General features: G+C 40.1%; 3 protein-coding genes across 8 annotated transcripts; 1 reads left to right on the top strand and 2 right to left on the bottom strand.

Annotated features, from left to right (window-relative positions):
• Nucleotides 1–1,707: 1,707 nt before the first annotated feature.
• On the bottom strand, nucleotides 1,708–13,258 carry slmapb (sarcolemma associated protein b). 4 transcript variants are annotated; one of them, XM_006796384.3, is made up of 11 exons: nucleotides 13,129–13,258; nucleotides 9,554–9,729; nucleotides 9,187–9,246; nucleotides 7,225–7,353; nucleotides 7,026–7,100; nucleotides 6,626–6,928; nucleotides 6,052–6,322; nucleotides 5,714–5,885; nucleotides 3,700–3,834; nucleotides 2,773–2,860; nucleotides 1,708–2,393 (listed from the first exon to the last, which is right to left on the bottom strand). In XM_006796384.3, the coding sequence occupies exons 3-10, from the start codon at nucleotides 9,236–9,238 to the stop codon at nucleotides 2,777–2,779; spliced, it is 1,221 nt and encodes a 406-aa protein (XP_006796447.1). In that variant the 5' UTR covers nucleotides 9,239–9,246; nucleotides 9,554–9,729; nucleotides 13,129–13,258; the 3' UTR covers nucleotides 1,708–2,393; nucleotides 2,773–2,776. The 4 variants fall into 4 exon arrangements, with proteins under 4 accessions (XP_006796447.1, XP_087689640.1, XP_006796445.1 ...); XM_087833514.1 differs by lacking the exon at nucleotides 13,129–13,258 and adding an exon at nucleotides 12,935–12,949; XM_006796382.3 differs by lacking the exon at nucleotides 13,129–13,258 and adding an exon at nucleotides 12,682–12,837.
• On the top strand, nucleotides 12,854–20,381 carry LOC102782935 (ceramide synthase 5-like). 2 transcript variants are annotated; one of them, XM_006796387.3, is made up of 11 exons: nucleotides 12,854–12,923; nucleotides 13,190–13,346; nucleotides 15,177–15,279; nucleotides 15,477–15,607; nucleotides 16,082–16,139; nucleotides 16,269–16,319; nucleotides 16,459–16,551; nucleotides 18,541–18,669; nucleotides 19,010–19,116; nucleotides 19,249–19,405; nucleotides 19,765–20,381. In XM_006796387.3, exons 2-11 carry the CDS (start codon nucleotides 13,288–13,290, stop codon nucleotides 19,900–19,902), a joined length of 1,026 nt encoding a protein of 341 aa, XP_006796450.1. In that variant the 5' UTR covers nucleotides 12,854–12,923; nucleotides 13,190–13,287; the 3' UTR covers nucleotides 19,903–20,381. The 2 variants fall into 2 exon arrangements, with proteins under 2 accessions (XP_006796450.1, XP_006796449.1); XM_006796386.3 differs by lacking the exon at nucleotides 12,854–12,923 and having other exon boundaries at nucleotides 12,933–13,346.
• Nucleotides 20,382–20,499: 118 nt separating this feature from the next.
• si:ch73-233m11.2 (NACHT, LRR and PYD domains-containing protein 3) lies at nucleotides 20,500–24,370 on the bottom strand. 2 transcript variants are annotated; one of them, XM_006796380.3, is made up of 9 exons: nucleotides 24,229–24,370; nucleotides 22,525–24,131; nucleotides 22,272–22,433; nucleotides 21,995–22,168; nucleotides 21,714–21,887; nucleotides 21,422–21,595; nucleotides 21,143–21,316; nucleotides 20,896–21,063; nucleotides 20,500–20,780 (listed from the first exon to the last, which is right to left on the bottom strand). In XM_006796380.3, exons 2-9 carry the CDS (start codon nucleotides 24,105–24,107, stop codon nucleotides 20,711–20,713), a joined length of 2,679 nt encoding a protein of 892 aa, XP_006796443.2. In that variant the 5' UTR covers nucleotides 24,108–24,131; nucleotides 24,229–24,370; the 3' UTR covers nucleotides 20,500–20,710. The 2 variants fall into 2 exon arrangements, with proteins under 2 accessions (XP_006796443.2, XP_006796444.2); XM_006796381.2 differs by lacking the exon at nucleotides 24,229–24,370 and having other exon boundaries at nucleotides 22,525–23,714; nucleotides 23,837–23,918.
• Between the last annotated feature and the right edge of the window lie 1,474 nt (nucleotides 24,371–25,844).

Genomic DNA, 25,844 nt, shown 5'->3' with positions numbered 1-25,844 from the left:
ATTAGCTCTGGGAGAATCAGGCGTAGTTTGTCCTGTTTTCCAGGATTGTCTAATCCATTTAATCCTATGATCATGACAGCCTATACAATGCAGGACTAGTTATGAATGAGATGACCTATGTACAAGGATTTTTGTCTTAATTCCCACATTGATACCAGCTTTTGCTTTGCTTGTTGAAAAACAGGATGACGTTCAAGCTGATCAGTCTCGTTTGCCACTCTACGCCTCTATGCAAATAGAAGGTAAATTGCAGGCCGATGCCTGTCTACATGTTGACTTTACAACAGCGCATGCTTTTCAGGTGATACACACCTTTTACCTAACAAAACATTACTCTCAGCATTAACCATTTTCTTTAAATGTCAACTGCAACACATAGTGTGATAGAAAAGGGAGGGAAAAACAGCAGATATGAGACCAAACTTAACCCCTCCTGGATGACATGAGCGATATCAATGAAATGCTACAGAGAAGATATGACCTCTGGCAATTTGTCTACATGAAGATAATGGATGAATGACCGGATGGATGAAGATAATGGTTATTTAGGAGAAACAGAAGCCACCCTCTACTGTCTTCAGAATGAATTCCCTGTTGCATAGATTCAACAAGGTTCTGAAAATATTAGTCAGAGATTATGGTCCATATTTGAGTACAAAATTGAGTACAGTGAACTCATCGCAATGTTCAAGAAACAAGTTTGACATGATCTGAGCTTTGTGACATGGCATGTTACCTTGCTACAGGCAACCATCAGAAGATGGGTACAGTGTGGTAATAAAGTGGTGGCCAACAACAATATTCAGGTAGACTGTGTAGTTTAAATAATGAGCTATTACACCACTACCACCAATCTCAACTACTTGTACAAGACACGGTGGATCGATGCTTTCATCTCTGTCCATCCACCCATTCACGTTAGTTATGCCAATTCTGACCTCATGTCTGAATAGACTTCTTCCAATTTTCTTCTGTTCAGTTTTGATGGACCCATGTGGACAGTCTCGGTCGTTGTGTCCTTGGGCAAAACACTTCACCCGTTGCCTACTGGTGGTTGTCAGAGGGCCCAGTGGCGCCAGTGTCCGGCAGCCTCGCCTCTGGCTGTGGCTACAATGTAGCTTGCCATCACCAGTGTGTGAATGGGTGGATGACTGGATGTGTAAAGCGCTTTGGGGTCCTTAGGGACTAGTAAAGCGCTATACAAACACAGGCCATTTACCTTCTTTTTTTTTTACCATGTTGTGTATTCAAAGATGTTCTTCTGCATACCTTAGATGTAACAGCTGGTTGCCCTCTTACCCTCTGACTTCAACAAGGCATTTTCTCTGCAGCTCATCTTGTGCCCATTCATATGCTTGGTTTGAAATTGAGCGTGTAATCTTAACTATGCCTACTTGCCTAAACACACTGAGTTGCTGCCACATGATTGGCTAATGATATAACTGTGTTAGCGAGCAGGTAAACAGGTGTGCCTAATGAAATGACCCTATGTGTTTAATTATACATTTTAGGTTTCCCCATGCATACAATAATTTTAGCAACCCTGCCCCTTACGTTAATTTAGCATTCATGATCATAAAACTGAAATGAAAAGTTAAACAAAACAAACAAACAAAAACAGAAAAAAGCAAAGCAGAAACTAAATACAGATAAGTACAACTGCAGTCTGGACAACGGCCACATAAATGAAGAAAATGGATCTAAATGTATGTTTCTGCAATTTTCTTTAATGGTTCTCTGTTGAGAAAAAACAAACAAGATAAACTCCTGCTCAGCTCAATACTGTCTGAAACGCTATCTATTTTCACATAGATAACAGTTACACCAACTGATCTCTTTGCAATTCCCATCACTAATGCAGTTACCCATCTATGGCTTTCATTACACACTCCATTAGGGGGTGTTATTGTGACAATCTCCATTATTATGACAATTACATAGAAGTGCTACATTTAGAGCTCGAGTGATCCACCTAAAACATTATCATAAATACTAATAATTAGTTGAGTTTGTGGCATATTTATTTATTTTTTACATTCATCCATATTCCCAATCAAAATTGTAAACTTGACTAGACTTCCTGTAAATAACGGACGTACAAACTTACTTTGCACACAAAAATCACATTCTTTTATTAACTTCTCTGCCATCTAAAATAGAGCATCTTAAAAATTAAACAGTTAAATATGAGCCCTCCGAGTTAATAGTGCAGATATGATAAGGAGGGCAAGTTCTGACACCTGAAGACAAATATGGATTCCCTTGTGTGTGTGCGTGGGTGGGTGGGTGCGTGTGTATGCATGAATGAGTCGCCCTCAGGTCCTGAAGAGCACGGCAGCAGTCACAGCTGTCAGAGCCACAGCAACCACAGGCCCCCAGATCATCCACAGTTTCTGGAATAAGTGGCAACACAGAAATAGAAAGTTGAGCAACAGCGAATAAACATGCACCCATTTTGGATCACCAAAGCTTTGACAGAGGGAGCCACTGAGATCAAGGCAGTGCACGAATACAAACAGCGCTTGCAGATAAAGATAAGCATTATCAAACACCAACTGTGAGAAGCAGTTGTTAAGCATTAGCCATCCAGGCAGGACAAACAGATGTCAGATGTTGGAGCTGTATGATTAGAGAGGTTAGATTTCTGAAGAATTTTTCCCCTGAGGAAGACATTCCCGGGAATGAGGAAAACCTGATTAAATCATGCAATCGTCTAAGAGACACTGATGAGGATGAAAAGATGTAGGCCAACTTGACAGGAATAATGTGTACCTTGCTACCACAATGCGCCGAAGCACCAATGCAGCAAAGCCAGGATAAGGCCGATGACTATGGCTTGAACAGGCAGCAATAGGGATGTCTACAGAAGGGAAGGGATATTATAGTAATCAACTGCAATGGGACATACTTTGGTTGGTTTATTATTAGATCCCTCAGTCAGTTCTCTACGCCTGTAACTAGTATTTATACAAAACTCAGTCACACACGGCTGTCAGTGTGTCATTGTTAGTTCACACATACAGATACAAAGGAGCTGGACCTTTATGGCCTCATAAATCCGTAGCTGTGTGTCCGGGGGTGTGTTGTGTTTAGTACAGAGTTGACATCCTACATATCAGTGTTACTATACACGGCCATGTTTATTTCCTGTTGTACAGCATAGTTTGCTGAGTTTTTTCCCCACCTTTTTGTATTTGCTGAAGATGTTTTAAGCTGTCAGGTATGCCTGGCATTTAAGTCCATTATCTGAAATGGAAGTGATACAGTTGCACGGTGCTCTCACCCCAGCTTAGCTAACAAATAGCAGCCGTCTGGCACAGCTTTTTGAATCCATATGTGTGAATGGCCCATAAAAGCAACACTAATAGACACTGGATGACTAGAGTGGAGCATATGTGCTAAAATAAAAAAAGAGATAATAATTGTGAATCTTACAATAAGATTCATCTTTTATATCTGGAGATGCTGCGCAAACAGATGCTGAACAAAAGGGAAACATTGGAAATGAAGCCCATGCCCCCCCAAAACAGAAACTGCTAAAGAAGTTATTGCCTCTGAAAATAAAAGTGCAGATGATTGTTTCCACACTCAATATATTATTTTTTAAACCTCTTATATATCATTATACACGATGCCATTCATATATTAGGGTAAAATGCCTTCCTGTTTTTGCTGTGCGTTTGATAGATCAATACTCACCTTTGTCCCTTTTCCTTGCAGTTCCTCCATGTTGGCTCTGCATGCTTCGAGTTCATCTGTAACCAATTGTTTTTCCTGCTCAACCTTCTCGTATTTTTCCTTGAGGTCTGACAGCTCCGTCCTAGCCTCCTCGTACTGCACGAAGCAAATTAAACATTTATTCAAATATACACTCTCATCAGTTCAGGTTAATTTAAAGTTTTTAGTTTGATGGTATTGTGTAATGCTTTTGAGGAACAGTTTCTGTTTATTGCCATTTACAAGATAAACCAGTCCTTCCTACAGTGCTTAACTGCTGAATTTTCTATACATGAGCTAATTAGGGTGAGGTGCGGTTTATATAAGGGACAACATAATTCCCTCATTCATTCATTGTGTCAAAGATGACCCAACTATGCTTTCTACTACTTAGCACTGCCACGCCTCATTAACTGACAGCAGCCAGTGATCCCCATACAAACCGAGAGTAGGTATTGCCTCTGGACAGCACGCAGCAACCTGTGAAATATCTGGGTGGGATCTTTTTTCGTTGTTGTTGTTTTTTTGGGAAGAAGCATGGACTTTCTTTATAATGTCAGTAAGAGCCATAGATTTATTGACACAAGTGTCTAAAAGGCTTCAGAGAAAGTCATTATGGCTCCGTGATGGCTTCACCATTCAACTGTGGTGGATGTGACTTTGTTCTGACCTAGATGACGCCAACATCGTCTCAAAATAGAAAGCTCTAAATTCTCAGCAATGATCACTCAGAGACACTTTTAGTCATGGGAGAATGTGAGTTTTCTAAAATAGTGCAGTTGTCCTCATCATCCCATCATCAGGTATTTCTGCGCAATCTTTGACGATGAGAAGAAATACAATAAAGTACCTTGAGCAGACGACTTTGAGAACAGCTGCCCATCTCATACAGCTGTAAATGTCCTGAATGGCAACAATTTGCAGTACTTCTTTTGTAAATTGGTTGTTAACAGCAAATTTCTTTAAATTATGTTACATGAGATTAAATAAAATGAATGCATTAAAAGGTTTCTTCAAGACACTTCAGTCTCAATTTGCTCAAAGTTATTTGAGCTCCACGTTGATTTTAATGTCCTGCATTAATAATTTGAGTAAAAACCACAGATTCTTGTAACTCTGTTGGATATTGCCACTGCTAATAATGCCAAAAACAAATCAAGTGATTTTAATATGCTCACTTTAAATCACACAAAACTGAGAAGCGCATCATATCAGAGCACCAATTACACATACATGTTCTTGAGTCTTGATTTTTAGTCAAATGGCAGTTTGACCATGAAACCGAAGCAACAACATAAAAAGTTTTGACTAATGTGTTATCATAGCCAGGATGTGTTCATATTTAAACTTAAATCACTGAAAAAAATGGGAGAATTGGGAATTTTCCAGAAATTATGACTTTACATTACCTAAAAAAGTTAAATGTAAATCTAAAATGTAATAAGTAATATTTTTAAAGTTATATTACACTATCCTGATAATACTTTGTCCTTGTATTTCTAATTCTCCTAGGCTTAGTGGTGACTTGCCATTCAATGTAATAAGAGTGTAATTTTACTTTCTTTCAAAAACTTCCCCTTTCCCACAGTGTCCCAAAGTAATTTCATAAATACTGCAACAGCTTGTCAGCATTGGCCCTCTAAAGCAGCATGGTCAGCAGCACACTGGCAGCAGCTACAGTCTTCCAATAGCCTCTAAGCTGGAGCAGTTCTGCCACAGATATATATTCAGAACCACTACCATTTAGCTAGAAAAACTAAAATGCAAAAATTCAAGTGAAAACTAAACAGGACTGAAGTCCAAATCAACTTTGGACAGCATTAATGAGTAAAACATGTGTGTGCTTATAAGGCCTGTCAGTTGCAGGACTGTATTAAAAGCCATGCAGGTCAGAGAGGGTTCACTTTTCACATTTGAGATAGAAGTATTCATCTGCATGACACCCACTAAGATACTGGACCCCTAAGGTTGATGTCTCAACTTTTGAGGGGCGTACCTCTTTTTGCAGAGCCTTGCTGCGGCTGTCTGCCTCATCCAGTTGGGTTTGCAGTGTGGTGCTATCCTGCTGGTGCTGGAGCTGCAGGGCTACCTGGCTCTTTTCCATCTCCTGCCAGGTCTGCTCAAGGGATCCAAGGCTATTTTTCAGCTCAGTGTTCTGGGCACGCAAACTACCAGAAGCAAAACAAAACTGAGTTCAATATGTAAAAGATGAGAGAAAAAAATTATGTAGGATCATGTAAATCAAAACACGTGGGTACTGATTAAAACAGATGAGACAGAGGGAGCACGAAGGTGGGGGTAAGAGCTCCCAGTAATGTAGATCAGTGCACCGACCTGGCAAGGTCCTTCTCCAGCTGCTGCTGTTTCTGCAGGGCTGCCTCCTTCTCAGTGCGCAATGCTGCACATTCACTCTGCAGGTTGCTTTTGTCTTTCTGGTGAGTCTTCAGGAGTTCCTCGTTCTCAGCCCTGAAGGAAGCACATTCACTCTGCAGACTGCTTTTTTCCTTCTGGTGCTTATTCACGATATCCTGTTTCTCAGATCGAAGAACAGAACATTCTTTGTGAAGGCCATTACACTCCACCTGCATGGACTGAAGTTCACTGGCTGTAAAAAGAAACGAACAAGGTATGTAACAATGCTGTTTTTTAACAGATTGTATGTCCTTGATTTGCCTACAGATAAAGCAAAAACTATAAAAAAAAAACCCATGTTTTTAGTTATACTTTGATTCACCAGTGTACAAGTATGAAAAGAAGTGTGCTTGTTAGAAACAAAATACATAGAGAGCGAGTAGGCCTCATGTCTTGGACAAGGAATGGTAATATTATTTGATTTATTAATACACAGTTCATTTCCATGTAAGAATTATTTCATGCGTTTATAACTACCAGGGGCACCGTGTCATACCTTGTATTTCTGCAGTTTTCTGCCACTGCTTGCTCTGCTGCTGAAGGTCACGCTGCAGGTTGCCAATCTCACGCTCGTACTTGTTGGCCGTTTGACGCCATTTGTCCAGATCATTGGAGACAGTCGCCAGGTTAGACTGGACAGCAGCAATGTCACGGTCCCGCTCGGCAGCTGCAGCCTCCAGGGCACGTTTCAGCGACTTCACTTCATCACGTGCGCTTTGTAGCTCATCGTGTGAGCTGGAGGAGACGTCTATCTGCTCTCTGAGAACAGCCATCTCATCATGGAGCTGCCGCAGCTGGCCTGTCCAAACCGGAGTCAGTGTTTGAATTAGAGACAGTGTCAATTTTAAAAAAAGATTAATATTATGCATATGCTTCTAATCCACAGATAGATGTACCTTCAAGAAGTTTTATCTGTTTGGCAGAATCATCAGCTTGTTTTTTCTTCTCCTTTCTCTCTTCCTCCACGATACCTACACAGCATTTAATTGTACCAGTCATGTCATTTATTTGGTGTTGGGTGCATGCACACATGTGTGAATGCAAAAGGAAATGGAGTGGATGGTCCTATTTAACATTGGAGATATGGCGTGTCACCTTGTAGCTCCATGCATTTATGTTTCTCTGTGTTAGCTAGATCCTTGGCCTCTCGAAGTTCATCAGTCAAGCGCTGAATGATTTTTTCAGAGTCACCCGAGGAGCCCATGTTTGCCTTGGTCAGATCATCTAATGAAGAAGGAAAAAAATGGTGATCCCAGTTAGAAGAGTCATGAGCTTAACATGGACCGGCTCCATACATTTGCCATAAAACTACAAAAATAATGAAATGTTTGACAGTTTTACTTTTACTGCAGTCCCAAATATTTAACCAGGACTGACATACTAGATGATTTCCCAAGATATTCAAAATGGGCCTATTACATAAAATAATTGCTAACCCAGAAATAGAAACAAGTGTCTTATCTACACTTTTCATTCCAAATTATCCATTACCCCAGCCACATACGAGTCTGTAGCGATTCTACATTACTCATTAATAGTACCTAAACAATGCACAAAGGGAATAGGCTTGCCAGCGTTGTCAAGGGTCTGTTGTGTTTCCTGGAGGTGGAAACAGGCTCCACAAATACTTGTGCTTTGCAAATGCCTAGTGAATATCTCGAGCCCCTAATCTACCACAGCTAGGAAAAGAGATGACCTCATCCCAGAACGAACATTTGGCAGGGGACAGGTCAAGCATGTGCACCATAAATGGAGACGCACCAGAACCTGAACTGCCCTGAAATCCAATATTTATTGTGAAAACTGTGTCTACATCCATCAAACATGGCTACATAATCACACGAAAATCCACATGATTGTAAAAATGTTAGCAGGCGGTATTGATAAGTGTCCCTAAAATGAAGCGGTGTGAAACAAAGGCTGAGAGCTGGTGACACCCTCTGACTTGAGCACATGACCACCCCGCTGTGTGCCAGACAAAGCATGGGGGGACAGTGTGATTGTGTGTTCCTTCATGTGCGAGTGAGTGGGCACCCTTTGAGTATGCAATCTGTATTCACTTTGTGTGAAAGATGAATACCCTACAAAGACAGCACAGGGAATAAAGGGTATTTCAAATGAGGGTGCAACATGTTATCTTTAGCGAGATTAGTTATTACGGCAAAAATGTCTTAGTGTCACAGAATGACACCTGACAGCATAGTAATGGAATTAGTCTGAGTGTAAAAATACCTTGCAGACTAGTTGGGAATATTGAGCATCACACTGCCTCAAGTGACGACAGGAAAGAAAAAAATATGTAGGAGAAAGTCTTTTTTTAGCTCCGGTGCTGAAGGCTAGACCCATCGTGGCCCATCTTCGCCTGCTGTCTGTTTCCTTCTCATTGAATGTGACAGCATTCTTTAACTGAATCAGGGGGTTAGCACCACTCGCACGGAAAGTCTACAGTATTCCTTTTAAACTGCTGATCATAAAGGGAGATCATTTTACAGCTAACACATATTCTTTATGCAGCTGAATCTCAAATATCTTCATCTCTCTGAATTACTGAGATACACTATTGTTGTGAGGACACTGTTTGCTTTGTGCTCCCTATATATTGTGCAGTGAAGCATTACAAATTCATCATGCAAAATTGATTCAGTCACCAACGTGCTTGCACTTTTTCCTATGAATGTCCCCGTTGATTTTTATATCCGCTATATTGCGCCATCATTGCGCTGTCTTTTGCATTCTATTCTTATTAGTCACCCTAAATGTCATAGCTAACACACATCAGTCAGCTGACATGCCCTCTGTGCAAAGAGACTCCATCTTCTAATAAGCTGTTGACACAGGAGACACTAGCCTCTAAAACAAGGCCATCTACAGCACCGTAAGCTCTAAAAGCCATCCAGCTGTCCTTACAGGGCCAGACACTCATTTTAAGTGTGACTCAGGGTTTTCCACCCCCCTTTCCACACTCAGTTAGCGAGATGTGCTGTGTCAGGTAGGAGCCATTAGAGGAGCAAAACAATGCAAAGTCATTCACTTCAAATCAGTGGTGTCTATATTTACCTTTAATCACAGATACGTTATTCAAGGGATCACTCAGCTCTTTCTCATCCATTTTCTTATCTATAACAACATAACAAAACAAAACAAAAAACAAGACATATCACATGCACAGATAAAGAAAGAAAGCTTTAAATGAAATTAATATTGCTTAAAAAGACCCCAAACAGACCTGACAAAGTATTTTGTTCTGTTTCTCACTGTTAGATTTGAGATGTTTTTAAATGTAAACACAAAAATGTTTGAACACACAAATACTACTGGAAGAGACAGGTGCAGAGAGCTGCTAGGGAAGAAGGATTTTAGGAGTATGTTACAGTAAAATAATTAATGAAGGGGTTAAGAATAAAACTTAACAGGAAAATATTACCTTAGATTATCCAGGAGCTGCGGTAATCAGTGTGCCGAGGCTACAGCAGTCCCTGACATGAAGAACTCTTCTCCAACTATGAGGTTTGTTCAGATGCGAAACGGACCAGTCCAAACTTGAGGGGGGTGGACAGTGATGACGGACACTTTGTACCAGACCTTCCTGCTATTGGTGGGCTGAAGCCAGTGAGAGGGAAAAAATGAAACAGGGTAAAGTAAACAGTAAAGTAGCTTAAATATGATCCTAATGCTACACTAGAGACGTGTCAGATGGGCGTCCTTAAAAATTTGATCCCCCCCTCTTTTGTGGCTCAGGTCCTCAGCCCCTCCACACTGGGTCATGTATCCGAGTAGGGCATCTCGGAAGCTGCAGCTGCATACTGACACAGAGAGGTTTTGTTCAGGGGGCTGAGCTGCTCTCTGGCTGGTTGGTACTGATGTAAAAACCTACAGGATGGCAGTGAATAGGGACTGCCAGCGTAGGAGTGTGTTTCTTGCATGTGTTGCATTCACTTCTTCTCTTGTTTTGTCCTGTATTTCACTGGGTTTTCACTTTATACCAATTATTGGCTTTTAGAGTTAGATATACACCGGACTCTAAAGGTGTAGTTTTACATGTATAATCTTTAGGGATAATTTATGTATCTTAAAGTGATTTCTTACTTTATTGGACTGTGTGTTAGCCTCTTCAGTAGGCTTTAAAATTATGGTGAGAGAGGTAAAAACAATCCAAACAATCCCAAGACAGAAATAGGAGGGGTTACAGTGGGAGGTATAAGAGGGTGAAGGGTGTTTGTTTCCATTTAAACATAAAGTAACACAGACAGGGTATGAAGATCTTATTTGACTAATCTTTCACACATCAGCTCATCTTCTTCTTTGAGGCTGTACAAGCCTTGTTCCAGTAATAACATAATGCAACAGGTTTCCAAGATCAATGCAAGCTTAATGTTTTACTGGGAATTAGTTAGCAAATGCAACACCAACTTAATCCATTTATGCAGGAAAAGGCGAAAGATGTTTTTGACTAGGGTAGATTTGTTATCCCTTGGCCATGCTAATAACTAACAGTTGTAGGTCTCATTTTGGTCCTTCTCATCTTTCTAACAGTGTTACTTCCCATCTTGAGAAACTAACAAATGACCCAAAAGAATTTGCTAGAAATGTTGTCATTATCTTAGATCAATGTCTCAACTTCAACCAGCATGTCAAACATTAAGTTCAGACTTGTGGTGTACAGATTAGAAATTTTTTCATTGTTTTATCCAGTGGGTTTCAGTTTTCAGGAAGAAAATACCTTGTTGATGTCAGAAGAAAAACCCAGTTGGTCTGAGCTGATGGGAAGGCAACAGTAAGTCTAATAAACACTCATTGGAATCAAGGTATGTAGACGAGAATCTGTGAATCTAAGATGTCAAACCTTGAAGCAAATGGGTTATAGCAGCAGAAGACCACACTGGGCACCAGTCCTGTCAGCTATGAACAAGAAACTAAGGATACAATTGGCACATAGTCACCACTGCCTGGCCTGATGAGTCTCAATTTCTGCAGCAACATTCGTATGGTAGGCATTCTATTACTAAAAAAGCAACAATGTAATAATACCTTGTATCAATGGTTCAGGTTGTTGTTGGTGTACTGGTGTCGGGAATATTTTTGGCACACTTTAGGACCTTAGTAGCACTAAGCATCATTTAAACCAGTGGTCCCCAACCTTTTTGCGCCACGTACCGGTTTATGCCCGACAATATTTTCACGGACCGGCCTTTAAGGTGTTGCTGATAAATACAACAAAATAAAACTAGTACCGGTACCGAAAAAAGAAGATTTATTCATAACACACGTAAAAAGACCCAGGAAAACCAAGTTAATGATAAAAGTGATAAGAAAATAACGCTGAAAACCGATAAAAACCCTGAAAACCATACATTTCACACCTGAGCCTCAACTCTCGCGGCCTGGTACCAAATGACTCACGGACCGGTACCGGTCCGAGGCCCGGGGGTTGGGGACCGCTGATTTAAACGGCTTAGTTTACCTGAGTATTGTTCCATCCCTTTATGACCACAGTTTACCTATCTTCTTATAGGTACTTCCACCAACACAACACACCATTTCACAAAACTCAGATCATGTCAAACTTGTTTCTTGACCATGACAAAGAGCTCACTGTATCATGGCCTCCACAGTCACCAGAGCTCAAGCCAATGGAGCACCTTTGAAATGGGGTGTAAAAGGAGATTCATGTTATGGATGTGCAGTAATGGTGTGATGCTATCATGTAAATATGGTCCAAAATCTCTGAGGAATTTTTAAGAACATTGAGGGTGTTCTGAAGACAAAAGGAAGTCCAACCAAGGACTAGCAAGGTGTACCTAGTAATGGCTGTGAGTGTACTTTGTAATGTTTTAATGCTGCTATTGTTTGTACATTTTTTGAAGCAACTTTTAATTCTGGTTACTACAAAAATTACAATTAAGCAAGTTATAATTATTACTATTGTTATAATAATATTAAAAAATGAACACAAATTCTGCAGTCAAATAGTGAATGAACAGGAACCTCTCTTTTTTTTTTTATCTATAGCTTAATTACTTGATACAGTATGAATGGGTCGGTTTGGAGTCTTTACCACCTGATTCTGGCCTGCAAGCATCATGTTTGACACCCCTGGTTTAGATGTAACTAATCACCTTCAGTTACATATATATATATATATATATATATATATATATATATATATATATATATATATATACTGTAGATTACTATATATGTGCAACAGTGAGGTTTATATTTATTAGGTATGTGTGTTTTTGAAGGGATGCCAACTGCTATAATTTTTCTATAAAGCAAATTTACCTGTGGGTATAAATTAAGTTACCTTACCTATATATATATATATATATATATATATATATATATATATATATATATATATATATATATATATATGTGTGTGTGTGTGTGTGTGTGTGTGTGTGTGTGTGTGTGTATGCACATCTCTCATCTCTCTCTCTAGCTAGGTTATTTAGATAACATTACAAACGGCTATCATTTATGCCCGTTTACTTAAAATTGAGGCATCAAATGTGGCTAAAAACCCTTTTAACTGCTGCTACAACTTACCAACACAATCACTCCACCATGTAAGAACGTTTAACCACTGTTAGTAAGTTAGTTTTAACATACTAAGTAAGTTAGTTTTAATGGCTAACCTAGCATTAGCTAATGAATAACGTTTGCCGCTAATTGGAGCCGTAACCGACTCCGTGTTAACGTCAGCTGCCTTTGACTCCTCCTACAATAGGCACGACGTTACGGCGAGCAGCACGGAACCAGTGGAAGCACTTTTGTGAATAATAATTGAGGTGGGTGTTACCTCGGAGAGTCGTAGCTGTTACGTGTCTGTGGAGTTTAGTCATAGGAGTGAACCAGAAGAGATGCTTAGATAACTTAGTTCTGCTATTACAACAGCAGGGAGAGGAAGAAGGAGGGAGGAATGACTGCTAAGTTTTTCTTTAGCTAGCCTGAGCTACTACTACTACATGTACGGCAGTTTTTTCTCTCAGTTACCTCATTTGCTACTGCTGATCTGCTGTGTTTTGCTTCTCCCCGATGACTTCCTTTATCTCAGCCTGGATTTGGAGTGAAAGGTTTTGGCTTCCTGAAAATGTCACTTGGGCGGACTTGGAGCATCCACCACCTGGCGTGGAGTACCCCAGACTCTGGAACATGCTGTATGCCTTCCCTCTGGCTGCCGTAGTTTACTTTCTAAGACTGCTGTTTGAAAGGTAAAATTCGATTTTTGTGTGTCTGTGTAGCGCTAGTTTGTTCTGCACCGGTATGATTGGGCTTCGAGAACTTTTACTTACAAAGAAAAGATTACACCAAACTGCACCATACAAATGTTGCTACATGAACTTTAATATATGAGTCACTCTCTCTGGAGACTAGCAACTCTCTGTGGACCTACTATGTTAACAGAAATCCTGTCACGTGGCTTTTCTTGTGACAGATAATTATAGACTATCTCTTTGTAACAAGAATATGTAAGAATGCAAGAATTTTTATTGGCTTTTGTGGCAGTTTTATATTTTACAGTGTTTGCATTGTTGTGAGGTGATGACACTGCTGATGAGAAACAGAAACAAGTTGTTTTGTTTTTTTTTGTTTTTTTTTTTGGAGGGAGGGGGATGCAGGTCATACATTCTTTCTGATTTGCTCACTAGCTCTTTCACTTCCTGTTTTCCTGTTTGAATAAAATGTCTAGCAATGGACACTATTCTGTACTAGTATTATGCCAATAAGCAGTGGTTCTCTTCAGTAGCTCTGTGATTCTGAGTCACTACTTCCAGTCCTGATCCAGGCAGTCAAAACAGATACGCCTTTCCAACCAAATCACTCCTGGTACTGGTTCCTAATCTAGATCTGGTTTATTGCTTTTGCATAACAAAGCTGAAAAGCTGGAGCTGGTATGGCACCTTAATATTAATTATACCTTAAATCTCATTCATAGACTGTATATAAAAGATGAAGGTACACACACTGATGCTACTCGTTGCTTTGTGAAGCATTGTTTTGACACTTTAGTTTTAGATTTTTTGTGCGGTGCACTCCGATGAACTTTGCCCGTTTTTCAAAGCACTCATGCACTGGCGTCGCTTTTCAGTCCTGGAAGCTGCAGTTTATGGCCCCAATTACATTCGAGCCAGTCAGAGAAGCCTTACATGAGTCACCCTCCTTGACAAACGGGATTTTCTAACTGAGCAAAAAAAACCTGATTTGCTGGCTAACTCTTGACTCTTTCAAGTAACATTTCCGATGAGATAATCTGGTTAATTAAAGAATCTGTGCAGGTAAGGAAGTCTTTACATAGGAGGTATATTAAAATGACTCCTCTGGCATACTCTGGAATGAGAGAATTACATTTAAGGGAATGGCATTGCACGTTATGTGATTTTTAAACAAGGTTTTCCTCTGTCCAAACCTCACGACTGCACTAAAAGTCATGTTTTTCAGCTTAGTTTTGGTTCATGGAAACGGTCTGAAATTGAGCATTCAGGGACAGCCCTGTCTACTCTGTACTGCTATTCATTCAGTTTTATTTTTCTTCTTCTTTTTTCCGTGTTGTGAAAACTGTTCTAGATATGGTGGGTGTTGTTAGGCTGATGTGTGATGAATTTAATAAACACCGGTCGAGTCAACCAGATGATCCCGTGACACAAATTAGCATTTTGGTAGGCAGAGTATCCTTCCCATACTCTGCGTCCCATACTCTCACATGACGAACTTTGTTTAGGCTAGGTGCAACATTCCTCAGGATCCCTTCATTTCAGCATTTCCTTGTGTCTCCCCCTATAGCTTCTGTTATGCTCCCTTCGTCTTAAACAAACAAATGTATGCAAGGCGTAACTCTGTGGGCAAACTGTGAAAGCTCCACAGCTCATGTAAATGGTGGAATCTCCTAGCAAATGTTGGATAACCCTCTGTTTTGTTTTGTTTTTCTTGGAGGCACTAAACAACTCTCTCTAACTCTCTCCCTGTGTGAATTTCTCTCCTAATACCATACACTTCTGCTTCCCCACCCTCTTCTTTTTGCCCCTCTGTCTGTGTGTATACAGGCTAGTGGCCAAGCCCTGTGCCCACATACTTCAGATTCAGGCGGGAGTGCCTCGGCAAGCTCAGCCCAATGCTATCCTGGAGAGGCTGTATCAGTCCAAAGCGGTACATAAAGCCCGTGTTTGTTCTGTAGTCTATTACACGTCCCTGTACACACTGCAGCAGCAACATGATGTTATTGCACACACCGCCACAGTCATAATGATATGTTCAGTCAATACCTATTGTCATGTGACAGGCATACCTATTGGTTTTGTGGTTTTACAAGGAGAGGAGAGTTATTTTATGTTTGTCCTCTTTAGAGTCCAGATGAAAGGCAACTGGAGGGACTCTCCAAGCAGCTGGACTGGGATGTACGGAAAATACAGAGATGGTTTCGCGTCCGTCGGAACCAGGACAGGCCCAGCACACAGAAAAAGTTCTGTGAGAGCATGTACGTAGGTTTCTACAGGGGTTTCTGCTTTTTATTGTACAAACAATTGAGGGGATTTAACAGCGCTAGTCCATGCACGTGCATATAAGCTCCTGTCATATAAATTGTTTTGAAATGCTGCACAGGCATCCACGGTCCCCAGAGAATTAATCCAATGTGCCTGTCAGCATCTGCTTGAGGACTTAGCTTAATACTTTGCAGACAGTAGTTGTTCACAAGAATTTTCTAGATGGGTTGCCATAATATTTAGTAAAATATCTCTTAAAATGTATTTTAACCATCTTGGTGATCACTTTTCATACACTCATCAAGTAAAAATGTAAATAGGCAAAGTACTTTGGTTTTGAAACCTTACAGATGCCAGTCTAAGTGCTACTTAGTAAATGTTAAAATGATCACTGGGAGTGTGCTTATGTATGTAAGTGCCTCCGGTGTATGCTAAATTCGTCTTTCTATTCTTCTCTTTCCTTTCAGGTGGCGTTTCACTTTTTACCTGGCGATTTTTATTTATGGCATCAACCATCTGTGGTCGGTAAGTTTAAAATGTACTTTTTGCCCTCTGCAATACTATTGCGGTTCACAGAAGTGGTTCGTATCGTTGGCTCGTAATAGGTGAACCTGCATCAGTATAATGCATGTTTTTGTAATCTGTTTCCTTCAGACATCGTGGATGTGGGATACCAGAGAGTGTTGGCAGAACTACCCTTTTCAGGTTAATATTTTTTTTGCTTACGCATTATATTTGATTACTTTTATTATAAGGAGACTCTGTTTACCACCATAATGTTAACAGGTCAGTTGGTATTGCTACATATTTATCAAAGGTGTGTTTCTTTCACTCTCTCCCAAAGCCACTGAGTCCTGAACAGCACAGCTACTATCTTGTAGAGCTGGCTTTTTATTGGTCTCTGATGTTTTCCCAGTTCATAGACATTAAAAGAAAGGTGAGTCCAACAACAACCGGCCTAACTAACTATTAATAGCCTCAATAAATGCACATTGCCTTTTGTATCACAGCCACATCCTTTTTTTTTTTCTTAAAGGAAGCATGTAGGATTGTCTCTTGATTATGTGCTCTGGCTAAAAGGACAATAAAGTATACATTCAAAAATAAGTAGATCACATGGAAATTGGCTTGTTTTTCATGTGTTTGGGCAGGCCAGCATTTGATCTTGTTTTAAACTGTGTCTACAGATGTAAACGCTTGAACACAACCACAAAGAAAATTACAGCCTATTTCAAATCTGCCTGCAACATTTCAGAGAGCTTCATTTTTCTTCCTGACTGTGGGCCGTTCCATAACCCTCTATTTCTTCTTTCTAAACTACCCATTTGATGCATTTGTGTGCTGAGGATCCTTTTGCCCTTTTAAAAGGGCACCTTCCAGGTCCACCTCAGCTCGTGGGCATTTCCATTTTCTTTAAGCACAATATGATGCAGAATTTAAAGAGCAAGTAATAACTGCAAAGCTGTAGTACTATAATACTTCCAGTGCCACGCTTTAGATTTGGGATGAGCTTCATATGCTAAAAGCTGTTTTTACTCTGTGCCACTTGTAAAGGATTTTCCTTACAGGTGATTGTTTTATGCCAAATGATTTGGAGCTCTTCCTTTGTCAGACTTGAAGGAATCCAGCCTTTGTAATGAAAACTTTTTAAGAACGCTTTTTAGATCATGGCATGGTAAGACCGCACACTAAAAGTGAATAATTAAAGAACACAAGATCCCAGATGTCAAAGGTTTAAATAAGAGGTTTAAATAAGAGATTCCTCCTGTTACCACCTAAGCAGGTTCTAATCAACAAATCTGGAACATGTGTTTCCACTTTATGGATTTAAAGTGGTAAATGTAGTTGTGTGACTTATTGCTAAATTTAGAAATTGGTTGCAGTTGCAGGTTGGGGATACCAGTTATATTAGACAAAGGATATTAAAAATGGAGCTGCTAGGGAATAGAAACAGGGAGCAATCACAGAGAAGGCTTATGAATGTAGAGAAGGAGAGGGTTGGTGTGACAGGCGGTACAAAGGAAAGGGCAAGATGGGAAAGGATGAGAGATGATCCACTGTAGTGACCGACAGAAGAAGAAGAAATAATTGGATTAGGCATGGCATGGTGCCTCAAAGCAATATGGTTCTGGGCTTGGACCTTGCTAGTCAGCAAGGGCCTTTATGTGTGGAGTTTGCAGGCACAGAGAACACATGCATGGGTTTACAGTACTGTACGTACACAATTTCCTTCCACTGTCCAAAGACATGCTTGGTTGGATGAATAGCTGGAGCGTGTTAAATAGATGAATGGTTTATTTAATTTGTTTTTGTTCAAAATAAAGTACAAAAATTAGCTACATCAGTGAGGTTGGTATCAGACAAACACAAATTTGTGACAGTCTAAATAAATGTTTTAAGCCTGATAGGGAGTAGGCGGAAGTTTAACATCTATCGTTATGTAAAAACAAACTAAACTTTATAGACTCTGCATACATTCTCATTAGCTACAGATGTGTGTACATAACACTAAAAATGGACAATAGTAATGCCTACATGAGCAGAGTGAGAACTCAACAGAAAAGCTAAACAACTTGAATTACAAGCTAATTCATCCACAGATTCACATAGTGATTTGCTTTTACACCATCGTGTGAACTCATGTTTCACTTTTGATCCTCTGCACTGTTTAAAAGTGAGCCAAATGTTGGCTTTTTGAACCAACAGTTTCATCAAAACTTCAGGTTCAAATACACATGACTGTTCAAATACATGTAACTCTACGCCCTACCCTGCCATTCCAGTATTTTCACTTTGTATGATAAACTGCATTCTTGCGTCCATAAGTTCAAGTTATTATGCTATTAATTAATGTGCCAGTAACATGAACGTCTTATCTACCTCATTACCTTTCTTTTGTTACCTACATTTGTTTTTCTGATGGCAGGATTTCGTGATTATGCTTGTCCACCATCTGGCTACCATACTTCTCATCACTTTCTCCTATGGCAACAACATGATAAGAGCTGGCAGTATGGTCATGTGTGTGCATGATGCATCTGACATCTTCCTCGAGGTAAAGTAAATCTTTCAGATTTTTAGATGTCAGACATGATCCTGGTAAAGAGGGCTCTTGGCTTAACTCAGCAAGGCTGCCCGTGTAGGTATCCAACATGTATGTAAACACAGCTAGGAACACAGAAGCTGTGATGTGAGATACTTGTACTACCAGTTTTACAGAGAAACAACGTATTGACATTACAGTAACAGTGTGACACTGGTGTATATTACAACAGTGGGTTTTATTCTTATCACTGTTGTTGTTGTTATTGTTATTGTTGTTGTTATTATTATTATTATTATTATTATTATTATTATTATTATTATTAATCCCTAATGTATTATTTATTCCTAAGGCAGCCAAGATGGCAAACTATGCCAAGTACCAGAGGCTATGTGATGGCCTCTTTGTCTTGTTCAGCATAAGCTTTTTCATCTGTCGACTTGTCATCTTTCCCTTCTGGTGAGGAAAAACAAGAGCTTTCTTCCTTATATTTATTGTAAAACTCTTGTTATCTTCTCACCTGTTTATTACTATTTTCTTAACTGTTATATAGTTATACATCTGCTAAAAATCTGCATGTTTTTGTTGTAGGATTATTCACAGTGTTCTGGTTGAGAGCTGGGAGATTGCCGGGCCTTATCGGGCCTGGTGGATGTTGAATGGGTTGCTGCTGGTCCTGCAGTGCCTTCACATCATATGGTTCTACCTCATCATGGGCATTGCCATCAAAGCCATTTTCAGGGGAAAGGTTAGTTTTGGGATCGGTTGTGAAAATTGATTTTCACATTTAACCAAGGCAGCTGGGTTTCCCTCCCCTCTTGTATCCTGTCACATTTTGTCAATTTCAGTATATGATACTAAGGCTAAACTGTGCTATTGTTTGTAATACAGCCACATTTAATCTAGCACCAAGATCCCTCCGTATCTCAGTTTTTCTATCATGCTAATCAGATAACATTAGCAATGATGTGACCATGGTAAACATTACTCGCTTAACATCAGCTTAAATTCATTAGGGTACTTATAGTCTCACATTGGAGCTAGCATGAGGTTCAGTTTTTAAGCCATGATTCATAACTAGTAGTTAAACTAATACTGCTTTTACAGGTGGCGAAAGACGATCGCAGTGACGTAGAGAGCAGCTCAGAAGAGGAGATTTGTAGCAGTACAGACCCAAGCCGGAACCAAACCCTCAAGGGCAACAGTCGCACCAGTAACCTTAATGGAGAAGCTCATGACCACTGAGTACCAAAGAGGGGATATTTTATTTCCAGTGTGGCCTTCATACACCAGCGTGCCTGTGAAACCCACCGTGTCACTGTGACCTTCTGAGAAGAACTGTTGCCCACTCAGAAAAATGTGTTTTTCAAACAGAGGGAGGACCTGAACAGAGGAACTCCAGTGTGGCATACAGACTTTTATAGTGTGAAGTTTACATCTGCTGTTTGCTTACAGGAGTGGACAGCAACGTGTGTTTGCGTGTGTGTGTGTTCTTAAAGTTACACTAAACAGCACCAAATGGATGATTGCTCACACGGCTACTGCTGCGTATGTACATGTCAATAATTTCTATTTTGTAACTTGGTAAAATGTTTGACTAATGAAAGAAGAAATCACGTCATTTGCCTTACTGAATTAGGCTTTACAATACAATTCCAAATGCCAAAGATGTCCTGATTCAAAAAAACCAAAGATTTCGTAATAAAACATTTGCATCAAACCCAGTGGTGATTTTCTTTCATTCTTTATAATGTAATGAGTGTAGAATGAAAACTACTGTCTTGACTGTGAAAACTGTCTTCACACGTTGCCTTATTTCATATGATGAAAGCATAACCATAATAATTTAAATATATTTTATTGGAAGAGTAAATGGTAGGAACATTTTGGAACTGTTGGGATACATTATATAAACATGCGTACGCATTACAACCTTCCTGTCCTCACTGCTGTAGCAAGCAAAAATCTCCATGAGTAACATCTATAATAATCAACAATAATACTTAGAAAACAAAACTTAAAGTATTTTTTAAGCAATCTGAGTCAAGCTTCTTCAGTATATTATTTTCGTGCACTTCTCCAACATCTCAAAAAGGTCTTCGCTGAAATCATTGTACTTCAGGCTGAAAGAGTTAGAAACAACAGCAGTGGTTAGACATTTAATTTTCTTTCGTGTGAACAAAAACTCTGTTGCACACTCTGGCTTAAGCGTTATTAACTAAAGTGAATCGCGCTTACTTCATCTCCTGCATCCCGTGGCTGTCCTGCATGACTTGGACAAGTGCTGGGATGGAAGCATCGGTCAGTGAGTTGTTTCTCATTTCCAGCTTCTTCAGTGTCTTACTGGCTCTTATTGCAGTGCACAAGTCTTCAACGCAGGCATTGGTCAGCTGGGTCATTTCAACACTACAAAACAAACAGACCAACATTTAAATGTAGTGAACTAAAATGTGGTGATTATGATCACATTATTTTTTCAACTCACTCCAGCTCTTCCAACAGGCAGCTTGGGTGTGCAACAGCATCCCAGAGATGTTTAACCCCTTGGTCTCCTACTTTATTTAAACCCACGCTCAGGGACTTAAGTTGAGAAGTCCCACTTTTCAGCACTGAGCCCAGTTCCTCAAAGACCGGTCGAGTTAACTCACATCGTGTCAAACTGTAGGGTGGGGCAAAGCACACAATAATGCTGTTATCTGAAATTAACTAAATATTTGAGAAAGGTGGTGCTCTGTCACTAAAAAGTTAATACAAATGAGTCTACCCAAGTTTTTCTAAAGGGCAACCAGGCCGTCGTAGGGCTTGGCAGAGCAACAGCGCCCCCTCCTGGCCCAACTCATTCACTGACAGCTCCAGCTCTGATAGAGTACAGTATTCTGACATTAAGGCCTCCTTCAGATGAGAGCAGCATGCGCCTGTCAGCTCGCACGTATAGAGACTAAAAGAAAAGTTAAAAGGCAGAAAAATATGTAGGGATGTGATTTTTGTGTTCTTATATTTTACATTTTTAAAAAAAAAAAAAATCTACAGATGCAGTTTTATTTAAACAGTCTTACTTGAGGCTCTGTAGTTTACAGAGTGGATGTTGCAGGGATACGCACAAAGCCTCCACTCCGCTGTCGTCCATCGTGTTTCGTGCCAGTATCACTTTTTTCAGCTCTGATTGTCCAGAGCGCAAAGCTGCAGAAAAAACCTTCATGGACGCTTCAGTCAGATCACATCCGTCAAGCCTTTCAATAAACAATAATTATGTGTGTATGGTTATATGTCAGTGATTTGCATAAAAGCAGACAGGATACAAAAGTTTTAATGAAAACTACACTATTGAAGTACATACTTGAGTTCTTGAAGTTTGCAGTGAGGGCTATGCAGTGCGTCGCACAGTTTTGCAAATCCCTGGTCCCCAATCTTATTGAATGACATTACTAACAAGCATAGCTGAGAGGTGCCTGAGGTCAGCACAGAAACCAGGTCTTCACAGCTTTCCTCTGTCAGATTGCAACTTTGAAGACTAAAACCAAAAGCAGGTAAATCATTCTTCCAATTTAAAAAACAAAGATTGCTTAAAAAAAAAAAAAAAAAATACTGAAAAATGAAAAAAGGGCCATTCTTACCATAATTCTTGTATCTTGCAGTCTCTGAGTCCAGTGCAGAGGATTTTGAACTTTTCGTCACCAAGGCGGGAGTAAGAGAGATCCAGCTCCGTGGTAATTCCTCTGTTGAGAGCTGAAGCGAGATGAGGAACAGCCCCAGTACTCAAAAAGCTTCTTTGCAAGCTGGCGGGTGGACAGTACAGTTTAAAGCAACAATCAATGCACTTTGAACATATGAATCAAATGATGTCGATTTTATCTAAACCTGTCTTACACTATCTTGAGTGATAGACTCATAGCTGGAGCCAGGACTTCTGCCATCTCCTCTGTTAGATTCTTTGTATTGTACAGATTCGACGACTTCGTCCCACCAAGGCATGTAACCACATAACTCCAAGGTACACAGTCTTGAAGGGTCAGGCTGCCATAGCTGAGGCCTATTCGTGCTGAGGAGTTGATGATCTCCTTAACCAAGCTCTCATTTTGAGCTTGATGAAGCAGGCGGAAGCATCTATAGTGCTCGTCTGCATTATATCCCTGCAGTGCTTCCTCTGAGCTGCTTTTAAACCACTGCTTGAAATCTTTAACCCGATCAGGGTTGAACTCTCCCAGGAAGTTCTCCAGTGGTCTGCGCTGAGTTGGTTCAGAAAGCCCTGAAAGGAAAACATCTAGAAACTTTGTACCATCTTCGTGCTTCTTCAGCATCTTCTCAGCACTCGTATACGTCATCTTGTCCAAAAAGAAAGACAATGCCAGGATGAACTCCTGGATCAGCTGCGAGTGGAACGAGAGCACACATGTATCAGACTCCATTTCACCATCTACTCGCAGGAAAGTATCAACTGAGGTGAGAAACTGTTGAAAGCCAAAGGAATACATCTCCGCTTTGGTGCAGCTCAAATGCTGCTCAACAGAGCAATGAGAAGCCATCCTGCCGAGGGCCAACACCAGCTCTGTGCCCTCTGCTTGACACAGCGAGAGGGTCTGGATCAAGCCAACCAGGATATCTACAAACAGCTGAGATAAAGTCTCGGGAAGTTTTCCTCCAGAATCAATAAGAGGCTTGTAAACAGAGCAAACTGTCCAACAAAATCTCGGAGATGTACAGAAATCATAAAAGCCCAGAGATCTCTCCATGTGCATAAGTGCTTTGTTGGCAGCAGCAGCATCTGTAAAGAAGCAGTTTACGAAAGCTTTTCTTTGGGGCTTCAGAAACCCTAACACTTTCACCTGGGAACCGCTAAGAAACTTCAGATTTGCCGCTGGCCTGGTGGCCAACACAACTGCAGCTCCTTTCAGCAGAGATCTGTGAAGCAGACTGGCCACTAAACAGTCCACTGAAACTGCCTGGGTCGGGTCAGAGCAGAGGGTGAGCACAGAGGGGTCCAGGCTGTACTTACACTCATTCAGACCATCAAAAACAAACAGCACATCCTCGGGCTTCTGCAGAACCAGATGCATGGACTGAGGAGGGAAATAGTGGTGACAGCGTTGGATTAAGGTTTCTAAAGAGAGTGCATCTTCACAAGCATTTAAGTCCTTGAAACGGAAATGGAAGACATATTCAAAGTTCTGAAGATGTACACCTTTTGCCCAGTCCACAACCAGCTTCTCCACAGTAGTGGTTTTACCTGATCCTTCTGAGCCTATCAGGATAACAGTTTTGTTCTCACCACTCAGGGCTGTGTGGATGGCTTGATCCACGGTGGGCAAGTTTTCCTCTCTCACTTCGCCTTCTGTAGAGAGTGGGGATATGTACTTATCGTCGTTTACGACTCTGAAAGGCAAGTCTCCACCAAGGAGCGTAGGAGTGCCCTTTGACTTCAGGATATGAATTAGCACGGAGTCTTTGTCCATTGCGTTAATCTCTGTATGTATAAACTAGAAGACAGAATTAAACAATTTGGTTAAAGCGTGCAAGAACAGGCAACATATCACCCGTGTCCACAAATAATTTCCAGTGTGTTAAACTACTTACCAGCTGTGACTCAGCTCACGTGTTTACAGAAAAGTACAATAAACACAACTAGAAATAGTTGCCTTGGATACGGTGCTTTTGGAAAACACACCAAAACACACGAGCGCAGTGACTCTTCTGTGGTATACTGGTAAAAAAAAAAAAAAAAAAAAAAGGAAAGAAGAAGTCACACCCTAACTAATCCCTCAAGCCAGTCCTCTTACGTTGTTTTGGGTTGTATATACGAGACATTACGGTAAGAGAAACTGAGACGCGATTTCAAAATAAATACATTTTAACAATAATTTTAAATAAATACATTTTTAAATGTAACAAATTTACTACTATATTAATTCTTAATTATACAAACATTTAAAAATGAAGATTTCTAAAGACTTGTAAAGCCGTAACAAGTAAACTCGATGTTTCCACATACTAATTTCTCTTTATGAACCGTACACCCTCACGGTGTAAATCAGTGTCAAGTTAAGAACTTTTATTACTTTCTTTGGAATCACATTCACCGGAAGATTGCTTTTATTTTGAAATCATATCTCGGGTTCTCTTACCGTAATACCCAGTATAAAAAATAACGCAAAATAACAGGAGGGCTGCCATGATCGCAGTTAAATAGCGGTTAGCTGAAAGTAGGAAGAGCGCTGTGGGATTTCAAAATGCATCTGTGTCTTACAGACGGCAGAGCTTGACCGACTCTTCAAAACATTTACCTACTTGTTTTTTTTAGTATATGTATTTTGTGCTGCTTAATAGCTAATAATGTATGTTTACTTTTAAAGAACAAAGGTTTTCCCCTCTTTATTTTTGTTAGCATGCTTTTCAATGCTTATCAAAACAAAACCTACATATGTTTGGAAAAAAATATATAAATATACAATATAGTATTATGGATGTTAGAATTACACTGGTGTGTATGGGTGTGTATAACTCATGTGTGCTTGAGCTTCAGTGCATTAACTGATGGGTGGACAATCAACTCCAGGATTTTCTGATAGAGAGCAGAAGTCAAATTTCCAATTAGCCATCAAGGTCCTGAAGTTCAAGTTTGCTTCATTTTTAGAGGCAGGTCGGTTTGGATAGCTTTCTCTCTTAATACATGATATGAAGCATAAAAGTGTAACAAAACAAAACAAAAACCCAAACAAAAATAAAGGGCCCAAATTATTTTTTCCCTGCACTGTATTTTTAGCTGGCTACTCAAACACAGTCCATCCAGCTTGTGGCACTCGAGTCCACTCAAACCGGTCTGAGACTTATGTGAAATGCACCAGCTGCACTGAGCTGTAGTTAAAAAAAAAACTGTGTTGAAATTAGACTTTCCCTTTGCAATAAGCTCTTTCAGTTGATTGCGTAATAGGTACAAACTTTAACAAACCGACCCGTTGCAACAGTGTCATCCTGTTACAGTAACACAGCTGAAGTGAGCTCCTTAAAATGACTTGGACTATACCTGTGGCAATGACACTGAAAACACCTCAGTTTAGAGACTTAAAGTTGTGACCCAATATCTTTGGGTCAGCTTTGAAGCTATTTTCTCCTTATACTTTATAAGAGACACATCCGAACAACAGCTGTGCAGCAAGATCTAACAATAAAAAGAATAGTTTTTAATAGTTATT

Source organism: Neolamprologus brichardi, chromosome 20, assembly GCF_056152115.1.
Source record: "Neolamprologus brichardi isolate AB-2024 chromosome 20, ASM5615211v1, whole genome shotgun sequence".
NCBI classification, from domain to species: domain Eukaryota; kingdom Metazoa; phylum Chordata; class Actinopteri; order Cichliformes; family Cichlidae; genus Neolamprologus; species Neolamprologus brichardi.
Note: the sequence above shows the minus strand (reverse complement) of the source record. Positions and strands in the feature narration are given on the sequence as shown.

What these genes read in the sequence shown, in the direction of transcription:
- slmapb (XM_006796384.3), bottom strand. Translation starts at nt 9,238, where the DNA reads ATGGATGAGAAAGAGCTGAGTGATCCCTTGAATAACGTATCTGTGATT. An exon ending in TAACGTATCTGTGATTAAAG is followed by an intron (nt 7,354 to 9,186) that starts GTAAATATAGAC and finishes CTTCTTCATTAG; the next exon opens with ATGATCTGACCAAGGCAAAC. An exon ending in CTGGAGAAGGACCTTGCCAG is followed by an intron (nt 5,886 to 6,051) that starts GTCGGTGCACTG and finishes TGCTTCTGGTAG; the next exon opens with TTTGCGTGCCCAGAACACTG.
- LOC102782935 (XM_006796386.3), top strand. Translation starts at nt 13,171, where the DNA reads ATGACTTCCTTTATCTCAGCCTGGATTTGGAGTGAAAGGTTTTGGCTT. An exon ending in AAAAAGTTCTGTGAGAGCAT is followed by an intron (nt 15,608 to 16,081) that starts GTACGTAGGTTT and finishes CTTTCCTTTCAG; the next exon opens with GTGGCGTTTCACTTTTTACC. An exon ending in CTTGTCATCTTTCCCTTCTG is followed by an intron (nt 19,117 to 19,248) that starts GTGAGGAAAAAC and finishes TTTTTGTTGTAG; the next exon opens with GATTATTCACAGTGTTCTGG.
- si:ch73-233m11.2 (XM_006796380.3), bottom strand. Translation starts at nt 24,107, where the DNA reads ATGGACAAAGACTCCGTGCTAATTCATATCCTGAAGTCAAAGGGCACT. An exon ending in TGCAAACTTCAAGAACTCAA is followed by an intron (nt 21,888 to 21,994) that starts GTATGTACTTCA and finishes GTTTATTGAAAG; the next exon opens with GCTTGACGGATGTGATCTGA. An exon ending in TGCCCTTTAGAAAAACTTGG is followed by an intron (nt 21,317 to 21,421) that starts GTAGACTCATTT and finishes CCCACCCTACAG; the next exon opens with TTTGACACGATGTGAGTTAA.